Here is a 16,762-nt window from a genome sequence, read left to right on the forward strand (position 1 = left end):
ATCATTGTCTGAGAGCACCACCTGCTGGAGAAACAGGGGCCACAATCCAGCACAGCGGCACATCAGCCGTCAGGCTCCACCTCACAATGTGGCAAAGGTCTCCCAAATGTGGCCGACCCCCTAAGCGCGCTCACCAGCAAGGCCAGGGAGGCACGACAACCACTGGAACTGAACAGCGGACAATTAGCATCTCAAAAAGCTCACGTTACATAAGCGGCACTAAATGATGTCTACGGAGAAAATCCCACTGCAAACAGACAGGCGCCCAATTAGCACAGCCAGAATAGAATGGCTGGCATGACTGAGAAACTCTACAAGGAAACGACTGTAAAAGGAAAGCTCTGAAGTTGCTCTCTCGTCTCTCTATAAGGCTGTGGTGGGATGGGAGTCCTCCCCACATTACACTGCCTCCCCCTCATTATTATCAACTGCAGGTAGCGTCCAGTCTCTAGACAGGGCAGGCGCTCTGCTTGATGTTTCAGATGAATGCACACTGGCTTGTAATATTAATAGTGTGTAATATTTATGAGTGATTTGTGTGGGGTGACTATTAAAATATTTAGTACGCAAATAAACTTGAAGCATTTCTAAACGAGTTAACCTGATCTCCATAACCTTCAAATTTAGAGATGAGATTTCAGCAACAGTGGATTTCATAGCAATAAGCCCATAAAGAAGAAATGGGATGTGTCTTGTTGTGGATGTTTACATGTGCATGTATAACAGTTGGCCTTTGTGAGGAAAACATCAGATCGTGACTCAGAATCATTGGGCAAATCATCCACTGCCCTACTTGCATTATAACACTATCATTTCCCCATGCAACATCGCATGAAGGTACACTCCACACACAGCAAATGAAGTCTGATCACAGCCTTGATCTGGGGCAAAATATTTTTATAGCAAGTCTTTTTATAGTACACTTGCATCCAGTTAATCAGTGCAAGGTATTCATTGCAGAGTGTAAGAACCTTGCTACTACTACTGTGAACCTATTTCATCTTTCTGAACGTCATGCACAGTGCCGTTAGTGAACACTACACATTCCTTGACTATCCCCTTGGGGATCAATAAAGTATCTATCTATCTATCTATCTCTATCTACACACAGACAGAGCTTTGCTACAGCATACATGAGGCAGCGAGGGGAAAGGGCATGCCAAGGAATGATGATGTCACAGATTCTGGTGATAAGTGAGTCATCCTCCAGATCACTGCCGTTGACATTTGGAGACGATGGGCAGCTGTCCCTAGCCCTCGGCCTTTGCCTTTGATGTTAGACACACACACACACACACACACACACACACACACACACACACACACACACACACACACACACACACGCACACACACACACACACACACACACACACACACACACACACAGAGAGTCACTCAGCAGCCAGCCGAATGGCAAAGCTCCAAGCATTGCAGCAGGGATGGGGGTAGATGCAGTGGGGAGGAGGGGAGCTGAGTGAGGGGACCTCGGGAAGGAGAACTGGAGGTGAGGAGCAGGGTTAGCCCAGGAGCGATAAACAGCCTGAGAGGAGGAGGTGAAAGGTTATCTGAGGAGCAGTAACCAGCCAGGGGAGGAGCGATAAGCAGAGAGAGAGAGAGATACAGAGCTCAGAGGGTAACAAGATGGACCTCTCTTCATCAAAAGTGTAATGGGAGTGTGTGCAGACTTGTGGCCCAACACCTGAGCACACCTGCACTCAGACCTGCACACACAGACACACACACATAGACACACACACGCACGCACACACACACATGCACACACACACACACACACTCTCTCACACACACACACACACACACACACACACACACACACACACACACACACACACACACACACACATGCCCACATACACACACACACACACACACACACACACACACACACACACACACACACACACATGCCCACGCACGCACACACACACACATACACACACATACACACACACACACACTCACACACTCACACACTCACACACACACACACACACACACACACACACACACACACACACACACACACACACTGTACACACATTGCTAATGGGACGACACCATGAGAGGACTCAGCTCCAACCACATCTAACAACAAGTGACAAGTTCCACTACGAGAGGCAAAGGCTGGCAGAAGATGGCACAGCCCACGCATCCTTTATCAGCCCCTGGGATTCAAAATGGGAGACCTCTCACATGTGCTTGACTAAAATGAACCGGCATATTGTAGCTTGGTTTATTTGTATTTGGAAAGCTCTCTGAATGTGTGAATCATCTTTATCTCTCTGGCACAACTACCATACGTTGCCAGATGGACATAAGTGATGGTCTGGTCGACGTAAATAATGTAACCATATGTGTTATTTGAATCTGTATAGAGGTTGAAAGAGCATGTGTCTTAATCACCTTAGAGTCTGCATTACATCACCAGTAAGTAAAGCCTCAGTATCGCTGGCTCAATCCACACACACACACACACACACACACACACACACACACACACACACACACACACACACACACTAATCCTTAAGAATGAGAAATACACAGGAACACCACAGCAAAAAAAAACTCAAACAGCTGTGTGGTCCTAGAGTACTGTGCACAGTGCCATAGCAGATGAGCCTTGGAGGGTAAGCACTGGATGAAAAAAGAAACAGTTGTCTCTGCCTGGACACAAAACATGCACACAAAACAGGACCTATGCATGTAACGCATGGGATATTACATGCATGGCACTGACTGGTAAACAAAAGGCTACGTGCACGAAAGGCTCTCTGTGCGCTCGTTTGTTTCTGCTGGAGCCAGGTGTGTCTGAACCTGCCGCTAGTGTTCATGTAATTAGTGTCTACACGAACCCATTTAGGTGTACACTAAGGAATCAGCACTTTACGAAAAAGAAGGATTTATGTGTGTTAAAATTGTTATTACTGTATTGGGCAAACAAGATACTCAGTGTCGGAGTGAAGATGTAAGGAGTAGAATATAATGCACAGGAAGAGCTTTTTGTGTACGTAGTCTATTACAAATGGCAACGCTACATGGTAAATGGCTGTGTTTTTGTCGAGCAAGGAAGGGTACAGTTAATTTAGAGTGAGCTGTAGGACGTGTATAAATTCAAATTGATAGATCTGTTCATGTGGGTTCCTTTTTATGACAAGCGCACGCACGCACACACACACACACACACACACACACACACACACACTCTCTAGTATTTTAGCCATAATACTGATATAACCAGTCAATCATTCAAATTGTCAGTGTACATGTATGAATACACAAATACAATAGCAACCATAGCAACTGTTCTGGTAACTAGGGCGATAATCCCACTTTCGACCCTTGCTACCCATGGCAGAGACATTAATATATTCCAACTCCACACTGGGAGTGATGCTGGCTTGGTTCGGGGCAGCTGAGGCTCTCAGCTCTCTCAACGGTGTGTGTGTGTGTGTGTGTGTGTGTGTGTGTGTGTGTGTGTGTGTGTGTGTGTGTAGCTGGGGTGAAGCGAGAATCTGACAGGTTTTCTGGTGGTGAGGAGGGGAGTGAGGTGCGGTTCTCCTTGCTGGCGTGTGGCGTGTTGTTGGCTAGGGGGGTAAGGGCCAGAGGGTAGGGGGTGGGGGAGGGTCGGCTTGGCTTGTGGAGATCTGTGATGCAGCTCAAAACCGCTCGCTTGCTTCCCAATTCATTCATTTTTCCCTCTGTTCGTCATGGCCCAGTTACTGAATCTATTCTCCTTGCACCCCCCTAACACCCCAAGGGAGCTGACGAGATTCTCCAGTGCGCAAGCACAACACACATACATACACACACACACACACACACACACACACACACACACACACACACACACACACACAGTATGAGTCACACACAGATGCGCTTCACAGTCACAGCCATAGCAACGTGTGGACGGTTAGCGACATCTTCATTTTTCTCTGATGAATGCCATCCGGATTACAGTCGCTATATTTCTGGGCCTGCACTTGTGTTCTGGTACACACACACAAACACACACACACACACACACACACACACACACACACACACACACACACACACACACAGCTTCAGGGCTTTGTTATAAAAACCTGTGTTTAGGTGGGAAGGCACATCCTTCTTTTTTGTTAACAATCTTTTTTACACAATATCTTCACAGTCCTAAAACAGCCTGCTCGTTACAGTAGAGGTTCCTAAACACAACTACAAGCCAAGCTCAAGATACCATCCTGCTTTCTAGGGAATGGGAGGCTGTCATTGGTCATCCTCAGGTGGAGAAGTGCATTGTGTGTGTGTGTGTGTGTGTGTGTGTGTGTGTGTGTGTGTGTGTGTGTGTGTGTGTGTGTGTGTGTGTGTGTGTGTGTGTGTGTGTGTGTGTGTGTGGGTGGGTGTGTGTGTCAGTGTATGTGAGTCTGTGAGAGACAGTGTGATTCCCGCATTATGTAATGCATCTGCTAATCTCTGACTGAGGCTCAGAAAGTTTAAGTCTGCTAGTTGGTGAACTTGGTCCTAAGTGATCACTAGGCATGACAGAGACACTGTGACACTACCACATCCAGGTGTTGGTGTTGGTGCTTGTGTTTCGGTGTTGCTGGTGTTTTGTTTTGGGGCTGGTGTTCTGTTTTGGTGCTGGTGTTTTGTTTTGGTGCTGGTGTTTTGTTTTGTTTTGGTGTTGGTGTTTTGTGTTGGTGTTGGTGTATTGTTTTGGTGCGTGTGCGCGGCACTGAACGTCTCACCGCTGCTGCTGCCGGCGCTGCTCCTCTCCCAGCCGGCTGAGCGAGGGGGATCGGCTGCGGGGAGCGGCGCGGCTGCCGCGGCCCATGGTCCTCACCGTGCCATTGGGGTTCCTCTGCATCTGCTGGAGCAGCTGTGGCGAGAGGCTGCGCTGCGGATGGGCGTCCGGGCCCGCGCCCACGCCACTGCTGTTCAGGTTGTTGTCACTGTTGGAGCGCAGCAGCACCCGCGGGGCCGACAACGAGCTCTGGGGAGCCCGCCGCCGCTTGGAGTACGCAGGCGCCTCGCGAAAAGGCACTGGGGAAACATGACAGAGAGGAAGAGAAGGACGGGGGGGGGGGGGTCAGAGAGATCAGAGAGGTCAGAGCAAAAAAGCGATAGAGATGAGTTTGACCATATCTCTTCAGCCAGGTAGATCAGCTAATTAGTGAAATCACCTATATTAAATGCTCTGGTAGGACCAATACATGGTAGGACTTTGACTTTCTGAAGCCAGAGTTTTTCCACCTCTGATGATTTGGCAGGCAGTGGTGGAAAAGATATGACAATAATCACGAGGCTGCAAATGGCAGATCGGATGACCTTTGCCCTTACGCTTTCCACTGTGGCATTCACACACAATAACGGCGGCATAAGAGGGATTGATTCAGTCTGCGAATTCCCTCCGTCTCATCACCGGTGTCCTGCACAGCAGGTGGCTGATATAAATAGCTCATGCCATTGTGCTTCTGTCTGTTCAGGAATGAGGCATTTTACTTCTTGGTAAGTCAAAGAAAGGACATGCTACTATGAGACATGGATGGAAGGCTGAGAGGAGCTGTCCTTGGCAGGACAGTTCTTCTGCAGTAGAATAGCTTCACATACAGTCGAATGCTCCACATAAAAGACGGCTGCCCGTCCGTCAGATGAGGTGAGCTTGACAGAGTGAATGAAAAGATTTGGTTCCAGTGAGGAAGTGCTACTGAATGGCAGGATAATGATGGAGCTCTGTGAATGGCTTTAACAATGCTTTTGTCAATGTATGGAAAAAGAGATAAGTGTTGGCCGTCAAGACAAAACAGTGGGTGAAGTACAACAAGTTGATAAGTTGAGAGTGACTCTTAGGCCAAAGAGTATCGTGCCCAACCTCATGTGAGACAAACTATGAATGACAAGAGCCTGGATTCTCTGTTGTTTAGACATAACACAGGATGACTAATCAAGCTGACCAACTCCAACTGAGAGTTGCAATTTGGGCTCTGACACCAGTACACAGTCATTTAGAAAGACCAGTCATCAAAAAGAAAAAAAAGTCAGTCTATCATTGTCCTTCTGACAAGCAAGAACACACACAGAGACAGACGCACATAAAAAACAAGATGTGTTTAACACCACGGGGGGTTCCTGTCTCATTACAAGTGATTGGACATTCCTGTAAGACCCTCTAAGGCTCAAGACATTACCGTTATTATCACTATTATGATTGCAATCATTATTACACCCAGGCCTGTGGAGTTCACAGCCTCAGTGTGATTGAGCCTTATTGGACACCACTGGAGCTTGCCAAACCCCCGGGTTCATTATGCACTGGAGCAGGAAATCATGCCCTCCACACTTATTTCCCTGCGGAGCGCCTGTGAATGAAGTTTGGATATGAGAGCATTTTGTCTGAGTTGCTTGGGCAGGATGGGACTGTGACACAGCACTTTAGGAAACATGTTAGAGGCGATCGCACAGAGGGCAGGGCTGATACAGGGACTTGCTGTGAAGGGATAACCTTTACTACCAAACACTGAGTCCAAACTCCAAGAGCCTGTTACGAATGTCTTGATATTGGGTAAAGATGGGCAAAGATGCGCAAAGATTATGTGATGAGTCAGGATCCCAGCTGGCTGCATCATTCCCTGCATCATTACTCTGAAACAATGGGTAGGCTATTAGGTGCTTAATGTAGGCTGGAGCAGGGTACAGCTGACTGTGTCAGCAGCGTCATGTCATTCTCACCCCTCCCGTCATATCAGAGTAAATCCTCACCTCTTCTTTAATCTCTCAACTCTTACAAGGACAGATATGAGAAGATGCGCTAATAGCTAATGAGGAGACAGGGAAAGGTGCTGCCAGCAGTCTTGGCCAGGCTGCTGTGTGTGTGTGTGTGTGTGTGTGTGTGTGTGTGTGCGTGCATGGAGAGAGAGAGAGAGATGATACTGTTGTTGCTGCTTGACTCCATCCCTAGAGGAGACGCTTGTCCTACAGGTATTTGTGCCAACCATAAAGGACACCTGATTTCATTCACATACTGGGCTGAGAGGGAAGACTATATATGAAGCCAAACCATGTGGTGCTCTGCTTGGTTTGAACAATGCACAAAAGGACTGTGGCCTTCAGGGATCAACCTCCTTCCTCCTGCTCTCTACACAACACTGGTAATGAGAAATTATTAAGGTGCCAACATCAAAGAATAACTAATAGAATATCAAAGACATCCATTGTTGGTGGTGATCCTCTTATCATCAGACACGGTGAAATTGGTAAAATCTCTCTGTTGTTCGGGAAAACACACAGACTTATTGTCTTCAATACAACATGCATTTTAAATTAACCCACATTGCCCCACTGATAAGAACAAAGTGATGGCAATATCTATGTAACTATCATAATGAGGATTGGAATGAAGAATGAATGAATAAAGAAAGAAGAATGAACCCATTGTGTGTGCTGCAAGACTGATGCACTGACTTGGTACACAAAACAAGTCGTATTTTTTTTTCTTTCTGATGGGCTATGATCCTTAATGCAGATGTATTCTTAACATAAATTCTCAGAGAGCTTAGAAGAGATTATTACTCAACTGCTAACTAAATACCACTGCAGAAGGCATCTTAGCTCAACAAATCTCCCCTTGAGACAGTAGTTAGAATATCGCCTTCTCCTGTTTTATCTCACTTTTATTTCGTATTCATGACGTCTCCATCACCTCTTCACAATCAGTGACATGGGGATGTGGACATGGGTGAAAGTGCAGCACTTATAACGGCAAATAACTTTAGGAAAAATAAGAGAGTAAATTTAACCAAACTGTTCCGAAATTATAACACAATTCACGGAGTTCGTCTTGTCTTACCTTCCTTTTTTAAGGCGTTAAGAAACGACTTCATTGTTATCAAATTCCTTTTCACCGAATCTTAAGAAATTCCATGATTCCTGGGTCGTTTCGGAAAAAATACACAAACGGTGCATAAAAGACTAGTGTGCAGTGCTACCAAAGTTTCAGTTCCATGCATCGGGTAACGAAAGAGATGCCCAGTCCAGGACGGCGAAGTGGAGCGAACGCTTGACAGGCTGTATGAAAGAGCGGTGACCGACGCCGTGGGGACAGATAGCGCAAGCATGATTCCGTCTTCAGCACTAAAGTCATGCACGGGATTTTCGCCTCCTCTCTCTCTTTCGCCCTCCCTCCCTTTCTCACTCTATCTCTCTCACACACACTGTATACATGAACACACTCAGAAGCCTATGGAAGGTCTTTCTGAGCACATTTTTCAACTCATTATTAGATGAAATGCATATTCAATTAAACTATATGTAAAAAACACGTGACAATCTCCCATTTTGATCAATACAAAAAGGTAAACAGCTGTATGGAAACAAATCCTTAGTGTTGCTAAGCAACTCTGGAGAGGCTGTATTTCCCAGCAGGACAATCTCCTGTGTGACATTAATGAAATTCTTAATTGGGTAGCCTATTGCAATTGTATTAAAGCAAAAGGAGACCTTCACAAAACCTACTGTATTAGCAATTGGGCCGCTCAATGATTTCTCTAAGACATTTCAGGACTCAAACAATAGTTTTAAACTTTCACAACTGATTAAATATGTTTTAAGTAGTGTGGTACACAGGGTGTGTGGTCTTAATCTCAGGCACTTTATGACCATACAGCAAAGCACACATAAAATATGCAAATTGTCAGTATACCTAAAGTACTGCATGTATACATAAACTGTGCCAATGTGTGTATTGCTCATGCATTCATTCACAGTATGGTGACCATAAATGTTACATGATACATGTTCCTAAAAAAAAAAAAATTAACCTGAACAGACACTCTGTATGGTAATGGTCATTGGTAGCATGACAGCTGTGCATCAGCACACAGTCTAGTGCAAGCCCAGCTGATCCTGCCCTAACTCACTGCACTGTGCTGGCTGTGAATGAATCTGCAGCTCTGCCTCCTTCAGGACCTGCCTCTGTTGATCCTCCCCACAGGCTCCACAATCAGCCGCACTCAGAGGACACGGACATGTGGATGCCGTCTGTCTGATACATGGACACATTTCTCTGCTGGATACTTTGGAGGTAAATCTATTGACTTTTTTGTGGCTTTGTGTATGTACTGTATAGCAGATATAGGTTACTACAAGCAGGACATAGTTTACATGTGAGTTGTCAGCTATGGTAATGTCACTAAATGGAAGCAGACAAGTCACCCAGGTGAATACACACACAACATGAAAGTGTCATATCAAGTATATTTAATCTACTGGATTGAAGCCAGGGGTAGGAGCTTTCTCACACATTTAACTATTAGAGGATGACACTGTGTTCATCCTCAAAAACCTAGTCCAGTCACAGAAATATCAGAAAACAATGCAGAGACAAGGAATAAAACAAGCAATATGACAAGCTAACCCTTGACTGCATTTAGTAAATTGCAGAAAGGAGCCTCAGTGATTTTTTTCAATGACAGTGCATATTCACTTACTGCAGCAAATGTTCTTTGAAAAGAGAAAAAAGCTGAATGGGTAGAGAGAGAGAGAGGAGAGCCAGAGGAACTCTGGGGGGTTTGTGTACTGCACCTCTCATTAACCAGCCTTTTGTTCCCTCTGTTGCGACTCACAGAATGGGAATATAGACCAAGAGATCGTGTACAGGAAACAATATCATTAATCAGATGAAAAACAAATAATGACAATGAGAACCCATGATGACAAACAATGCCACATTATGCATGCGTTGTGGTAAAATATATACACATGGCTACATATTTCTTAGTATAGTCACAAAACCATGACTGTGGTTAGAGACACATTAAGCACATGGTTTATACTGTGCTTAGGGTTCAGGGTCTTTGCTGTGTTTGGGGTTTGGGGGAGTGTGGTGTGGATTAACACTTGAGGCAAATGCAGGCCAAAATGCACAAAGCTGCCAATAATTTTTAAAGAGGCTTAAAGAGCCAGGGAGAGGAGTGTGTGTGTGTGTGTGTGTGTGTGTGTGTGTGTGTGTGTGTGTGTGTGTGTGTGTGTGTGTGTGTGTGTGTGTGTGTGTGTGTGTGTGTGTGTGTGTGTGCATGTGTGTAGAGACGTTACACTTTCCCACTTCTACTGTGAAAGCTCTTGCTATGCTCCACACGAAGGATGAATGAATTCCATGCCAACCATGTGTGAAGACACACAGCATCCTCTTGTGTCTCTTTATTATACTGTATCCTCTTTTTCAGTGTGCCTATTTATACACACACAATTCTACAGGGCACGCCACAGTTACAGTACACACAACCTCCTATATACCCACACACAAGGAGCCAATAAGATTAAGAGTGAAATTCTCTGCCCCCAAAGGTCAAAGACTTTAATTCCTGTGAGTGTATAATGAGATGGAGTGTGTGTCTGTGTGTCTGAATGTGTGTAATGGCAAATGCCACTGCTACTCCCAGGATGTATTTGACACCCCCCGCCCCCACCACCATCACAGATCCCTCTATCAGTGTAACACGCCGATGCCATGGCAACCCCCGTGCACCAAGAGAGATCGTGGCACAGTTCCTGGTTGGCTGATTGGTGTAGGAGTGACTCACAGTGACCAAAGTGGCCACTGTGTACGCACCAGGCATTGATCACACTCACTGTACTGTCCGGCCCTCAGACTGCCTAATTCAGACATCCACTGACCATGCTTCACAAATGGTGGGCAAAGGAAGTCACAGAGTGACACAATGCAAGGGATGGGGTTGGGATGGGCTACGGCATCTGTGCAGCACAGGATTCACACTATACTATACATTCCTCAATGTACTTCTTATCTATATAGGTCACCCCCTGCATTTGAGTGTGATGCTGCTTTAGAGCGTATGTGGGGAGAGTGGCTCTATAGGCTGAGTGTGAGTTGGTTCCCCTCCAGATCAAACCCAAACGCTTCCCATTCAGATGAATAATGCATGTCCTTTATAATTCATATTGTACTATAATTTATGTGGAACAGCTTATACGCCGTGTGCTCTCTTTCTCCATCCAAGAGTGGCAAAGAAGGACGAGGGAATACTGGGACCCTGATTAGAACACCACCACTCCTCAGCTGGGGCTGAACCCAGTACTGCAGCAGTGGGGCCGTAGGAGCTGCACTGCACATCAGATTAAACTAACTCACACGTCTTATTCAACATTTGGATTAATCACACACGACTTTGAAGACTTCTGCTATGACAGCATGCCACACTAGGAATGATGATACTGGAATTTTCCAAGAAGGATCAACTGGCGATACTGTACATGACCAAGTGTAAATCCTTCCAATCCTGCTATCCATTGTGCAGTTGTAGTTGTTGTAGTTGTCACGGGCAGTTTGTCTGCAGTTGTATTCAAATCTCTAAAATCAATCTTGGCAGTACAGCTCTTTCATTCATATCTGAAATCCTAAATTCGCGAGGAGAATGGGATGATGGGAAATGGAGTAAAGAAGAGAGTGTGTGTGAATGCATGTGGCATTCTGACAAAAAGAAAAGGATTCTCAAAGATTCTCAATCAAAACCTCACACTCCACACTAATACTCTTAAAACTCATTTTAATTAAGCCCAGACAGAGCAAGCTCTGGCCAGAGACTTAACCCTTACCACATGGACGCACGCACGCACACACGCACACACACAAACACACACACACACAAACACACACACACATGCAAACACAAACACAAACAGAACTGCACACAAACGCGCACAACCCAAAGACCCTCGCAGCCGACAGAACGGCAGGCTGTGCATGAGGTGGTGGGCTCCAAGAGAAAAGGAGAGTGGGAAGGACCCACCTTTTTCTGCGCAGCAGGCGGAACCCATGGCTGATATTCCTGTGGGGCAGAAGTCCCATCCCAGAGCGGTTGGGCGCAGGTCAGGGGTTTGGCGGAGAGAGCAACGGGCACAGCGGGCACGGCGAGTGAGTGCGGCGAGTGAGCGCGAACGCAGGGTAATCCCCGAGCAGGCATGCGGGGCAGCAGGCTCTCACGGCCCGGCCGGCGGGCAAGGCTGTGGCGCCGCTCCGGCCGTGCTGGGCACCATGGCGGGGGCTGTCAGGAGGCAGATGACGGCTAATCCGCCCGCGCGGTTTTCATTTAGCCACAGGACAGCTGTGGAGCGAGGGCGCTCTGGGAAACAATCACGGATTACTAGCCCCTCGCTGTTTGTTTGTTTATTTATTTATTTATTTATTTATTTATTTATTTATTTATTTCATTTGTCTGTAGGCCACTAATCCAGGCCGCTGAACCTTTCCCTCCATCGCAAAATAGTTTAATTAAAAAAGAAAAGAAAGTGTCTGCTTGGGGACATCACAAATTAAAATGCGTTGCCTTAAGTGGCAACATCTTTCTTTCCCTCGGTTGGGAGAGCACATGGTTTTAGGGCGGAGATGAGGGCACATCATCTCCATTGTGCTTGTCCCTCCCTTCCTCCCTTTATCTCTATACCCCCATATTGCTGTCAGGGAACATAAGAGGCTTCCCTGATTTCCACTGAACAAGTCCAGCGCACTAATCTTGCAGGAAAGGGGCAAGACAGAGGGAGGGATAAAGGTAAAATGTAAATCCAATCCTATCTCATATTTTGTCTGTGTATAGATGGACACGGACACACACACACACAGCCTGTGATAAGGAAGTGCAATTCTGCCACTCACCAATATCTGTCTCTTTGTGGTTCTTAATGAGTTCAGCCAACTCAAAGTTCCCTGCAATTATGGCCACCTGTACAGACAAAAAGAAAAGGAAAAAGGGAAAGATCTGTGAGTGTGCTTGGAGGTAATACAGAGAGAGCTTCAACAACACAGATTTCTGTTGCAGTTTGCAGGGCAGGGTGTGTGCCGCTGTGGACTACGTGAGTGTATGTGAGTGTCTTTCATAATCAGTCTATGACTGTGTACATGGATTTGGATTTAACCATCTGCAGCCTACTGTATAATCACAACTCATCTGGGACCTACTGAACTATGCAGCTGATCCTTGACCCCCCACCCCCCCCACACACACACACACCCTACTGCCTCTTGCTGTCTCTGTTATACTCTCTTTTGGTCTTTCCCTCTTTCACTGTTTTCTGTCCTTCTCTCTCTTTCCCTCTCCCTACTATCCTTCTCTTTCTCACCCTCTATCCCTCTCCCTACTCCCTACTATCTTCTCTTTCCCTCTCCCTACTATTCTTCTCTTTCTCTCTCTCTTTCCCTCTCCTTTCTATCCTTCTCTTTCTCACTCTATCCCTCTCCCTACTATCCTTCTCTTTCTCTCTCTCTCTTTCCCTATCCCTTCTATCCTTCTCTTTCTCACTCTCTATCCCTCTATCCTTCTCTTTCTCTCTGTAGCCCATTCCTCACTTTAACCATTTCTTCTTACATTCAATCTGGGCCTAAGTCTTACTAAAGACGAACAGTACCCATCTTAGCTTTTCACTAGAGTAAAGAAGAGAAGACGCAATATGGTTTCAAGGAATGCAATTCACACTGTTGCTAACTGTTTGTTGATCCTGTTTCAGGACCCCAGCCATGATGCTTGCACCCAGTTTTCCCACAGGGAGGAGACAGAGTCATACTGGCACACACGGTCAGTTTGGAGAGGTAAAAAGAGCTGTAGTATTGCAAGAGCACAAATGGGCAGTACTTCTGAACACAACTTTTTAGAGACAGAGAGAGAGAGAGAGAGAGAGAGAGAGATGTGGATACTGGGTCTGAAAGAGGCCATATCTCCTGTGCACATACTGTAAAATTGGAAGCATGATGGCAGTCATGAGTGCATTAGGCTCAGCACACTTCTGAAGATATAGGTCATGTGCAGGTATTGCGTATTGAACTTTGAACTTGCATAAGCAGGAGGTAGCTTTCCCTACCTCTCTCTTTCTAACAACTTCTACATTCTGAAGTATAACCCCTTTTATTCTCCTGGAAAATAAACTGTACTGAAATACTGTGCAGAGCACCCATGAACTCACATGCACACACACATAAACACACACACACACACACACACACACACACACACACACACACACACATGCATGCACGCACGAACGCACACACTCACACCCACCTACACATACCCACCCAGCCACCTACACACACACACGGACAAACACACACACACACACACACACACACACACACACACACACACACACACACACACACACACACACACACGGACAAACACACACACACACTTACACACATGCACACACGTGCCTCAGCCCAAAAGTAATATAAGCCTTAAGCCTTTATAAATAACATATGGTGGTGGCCTAGTCACAGACAGTTGTGCATGAGTATCAAGTGAACAAACAAAACCAACCAACACCACACAGAGAGAGAGCAGATAATATCTTTGGAATATACATGCATATATTGCTCTCTACAAAATAAAAAAGTAACATTAGGCCCTCTCCTGCTGTCAATATTGAAGTCAATTGAGACGTTAGCAATGTTTCATCAGCACTTTGCCCTCACAACAGCTATTTGTCTACCAAAATCAAAATGCTACATTTCCCCTCATACAGGAGTATTCTGCAGCAGCACACTGAGCGCAAGGCACTGCATTTGTGTGTGTGTGTGTGTGTGTGTGTGTGTGTGTGTGTGCTGGCTCCACTATAGGAGAGGCATACCAAATAAAGGAGAATGAAGTTTAAACTGCCTATCTCTGAAGTGCAGAGCTGAGAGATGACAACTTAACCCCTCGCTGCCTGGCTGTCTGTACTACTGCAGCCAGCACAGCTGCTGGGCTGAGCTGGGGTTGTCATGGAGATCCAGTTGGGATAATGGTGGGAGGAAGGGTGGGCTAAGCCTGCAGCTACACTCATCTTGGAGAAGATATAGATTCTTAATTAAGACTGCAAGGAGAAATCTTAAAGGAACAGTAAAGATTTGTGATGAGGACTACGGCGAGGGGATTCCTTCAAAAGTCACTTGCCGCTCACAAAATGTTCTCAAAGGCAAATGGGGATTCCTGTGCACTGATGGCAAATCAGAGTTATTTTGGCATCTTTAAGGTAGTGAACTGAAGGGTTAAGTTGAACAAACAGACGTGGCTATTTAGGGAGCTTGAGCGCATGTTTCTCACTCCACACTCGCTCCAAATGACTCTTTTAAGCAGCAAGAAGTGAGAGAATTTGAGTCATTTCTGGGGTGTGAATAAAACAGAAGAGAGCAGTGGTGAGAGAAACCAGTAAAGGAGTGTGGAAAAGAACAAATATGAACTGTGAGGGCAGAGAGAGAGAAAACATACGTTGACTAAGATAGAGGTTTGGGCTCTGAATTATGACCAATGGCAATATCTACAGATCATCTTCGGCCTCCCAGCACGTGCCACGTGCTCTATAAGTATAAAGTAGATTATGGATGGGACCACTGGGGTTACTCAGCTCTAACTGATGAGTGGGTCGGGGCGGGCAGGGAGCCTATATTTAGCCTCCGGGGCGAAGCGATAGGGAGATGATGTGGAAATGCATCAGCACATCAACATCACTGTGTCCCAAACGTGCGCCAATGACATAATAACTCCTACAGTATATCAGGAGACAAACAGGCCCATTGGAGTGCTGTGTGACTGATCTAATTACAGATGCAGGGCTGTGAGTAGGCTACTACTCCATGAGTCTGTGGGATGCAGGAGAGAGCTCATCCACCACTGTTCCTAGACACGAGTTTAGCAATAAGAGAAATAAGAGAATCCACATTCACAGACATCACATTATTGATTAAAGTATGTGTGTTTGTAGCTGCAGGCTAATAAAAAAGGAAGCAAAAGTGGGACAAGATCTATGCATCTCAAATGATGATATACTGTAGCTTTTAATAAAGCTACAATTGGCATGATTTGCTCCTTGACTTCCTCCCACTCATTCTTATAGTCTCTGTCTGAACAACAGCCCCTCCCCCTTAAAAAAGCATATGGTATCTTTAATAGAATTTCACAGCAAGGTCTGAAAGTAAACGTTCCCACCTTCAGTGCCTAAGGCATTCATATTCCATTTGTATAAAACCATAATATCAAAGTAATAACTGAGTTCCAGAGTTCACATGGAAAATCAAGATGTGTCGAGCCTGTTAGCTACTTGGAGAAACACATACTGGTACATACAATAGAGTGTTCAAATCACTGAACTTCAATTACAAGAAATCATGGTGTAAGGTAATTAACTCATAACTACAGTATGCACAATTGAAATAATAAAACTGCGAGAGGCTAATCCCCTTTCTCCATGTGTGTTTATCAGTGCACCAGCTATAGCTACTCTAAAATGACTGCATACTTTGTTTGCACAATGTCGACTGTAGGGCAAATCCCCAAACCACAGAATTGTATTCAAATGTAAATCTCCAGCAAAGTATCATATAAAGTTTATAAAAATATTTAGGGCCAGGTAATGACTTAGAGGGAAGCAATGTTAATCTAAGTGCAACTGAAACCCCTATGCATCACTGGAGTCTCTGATCGTATCGTCAGTGATTGCTCCATGATTCATCACATATGCTCCATGTTCCATTCAGTCCCTAACGTGTAGATCTGATATATAATTCACACCGATTCACATGGAGGAGCTCTGAAGAGAGACAGAGAGTGTGCTCAGAGGGCGCTAAAGTACTGGAGGCACATGTCACAGGGATGAGTGTGTGTGTGTGCGCTCCTGTATGCCTGTGTGTGTGTCTGTGTATGTGTGTGTGTGTGTGTGTGTGTGCGTGCGTGCATGCACATGTGTGTGCCTGTGTGTACTTTTCTGT

The 16,762-nt window shown here is 45.6% G+C and overlaps 1 protein-coding gene across 1 annotated transcript in view; it reads right to left on the minus strand.

The window, feature by feature from the left end:
- The window catches only part of shank2a (SH3 and multiple ankyrin repeat domains 2a), a 105,944-nt gene that overhangs the window by 55,767 nt on the left and 33,415 nt on the right, over positions 1 to 16,762 (minus strand). The window contains exons 9-10 of the mRNA XM_076287921.1: positions 12,680 to 12,746; positions 4,761 to 5,055 (exon numbers count right to left, since the gene is read on the minus strand). Of these exons, the coding sequence (XP_076144036.1) occupies positions 4,761 to 5,055; positions 12,680 to 12,746 (362 nt within the window). The remainder of the gene's footprint in view (positions 1 to 4,760; positions 5,056 to 12,679; positions 12,747 to 16,762) is intronic.

The sequence above is a fragment of the Alosa pseudoharengus genome, unplaced genomic scaffold, assembly GCF_046254945.1.
Source record: "Alosa pseudoharengus isolate Yale_2024_CS ecotype anadromous, Long Island Sound unplaced genomic scaffold, YU_APseudo_1.1 YU_APseudo_1.1_scf_16, whole genome shotgun sequence".
Taxonomy (NCBI): Eukaryota; Metazoa; Chordata; class Actinopteri; order Clupeiformes; family Clupeidae; genus Alosa; species Alosa pseudoharengus.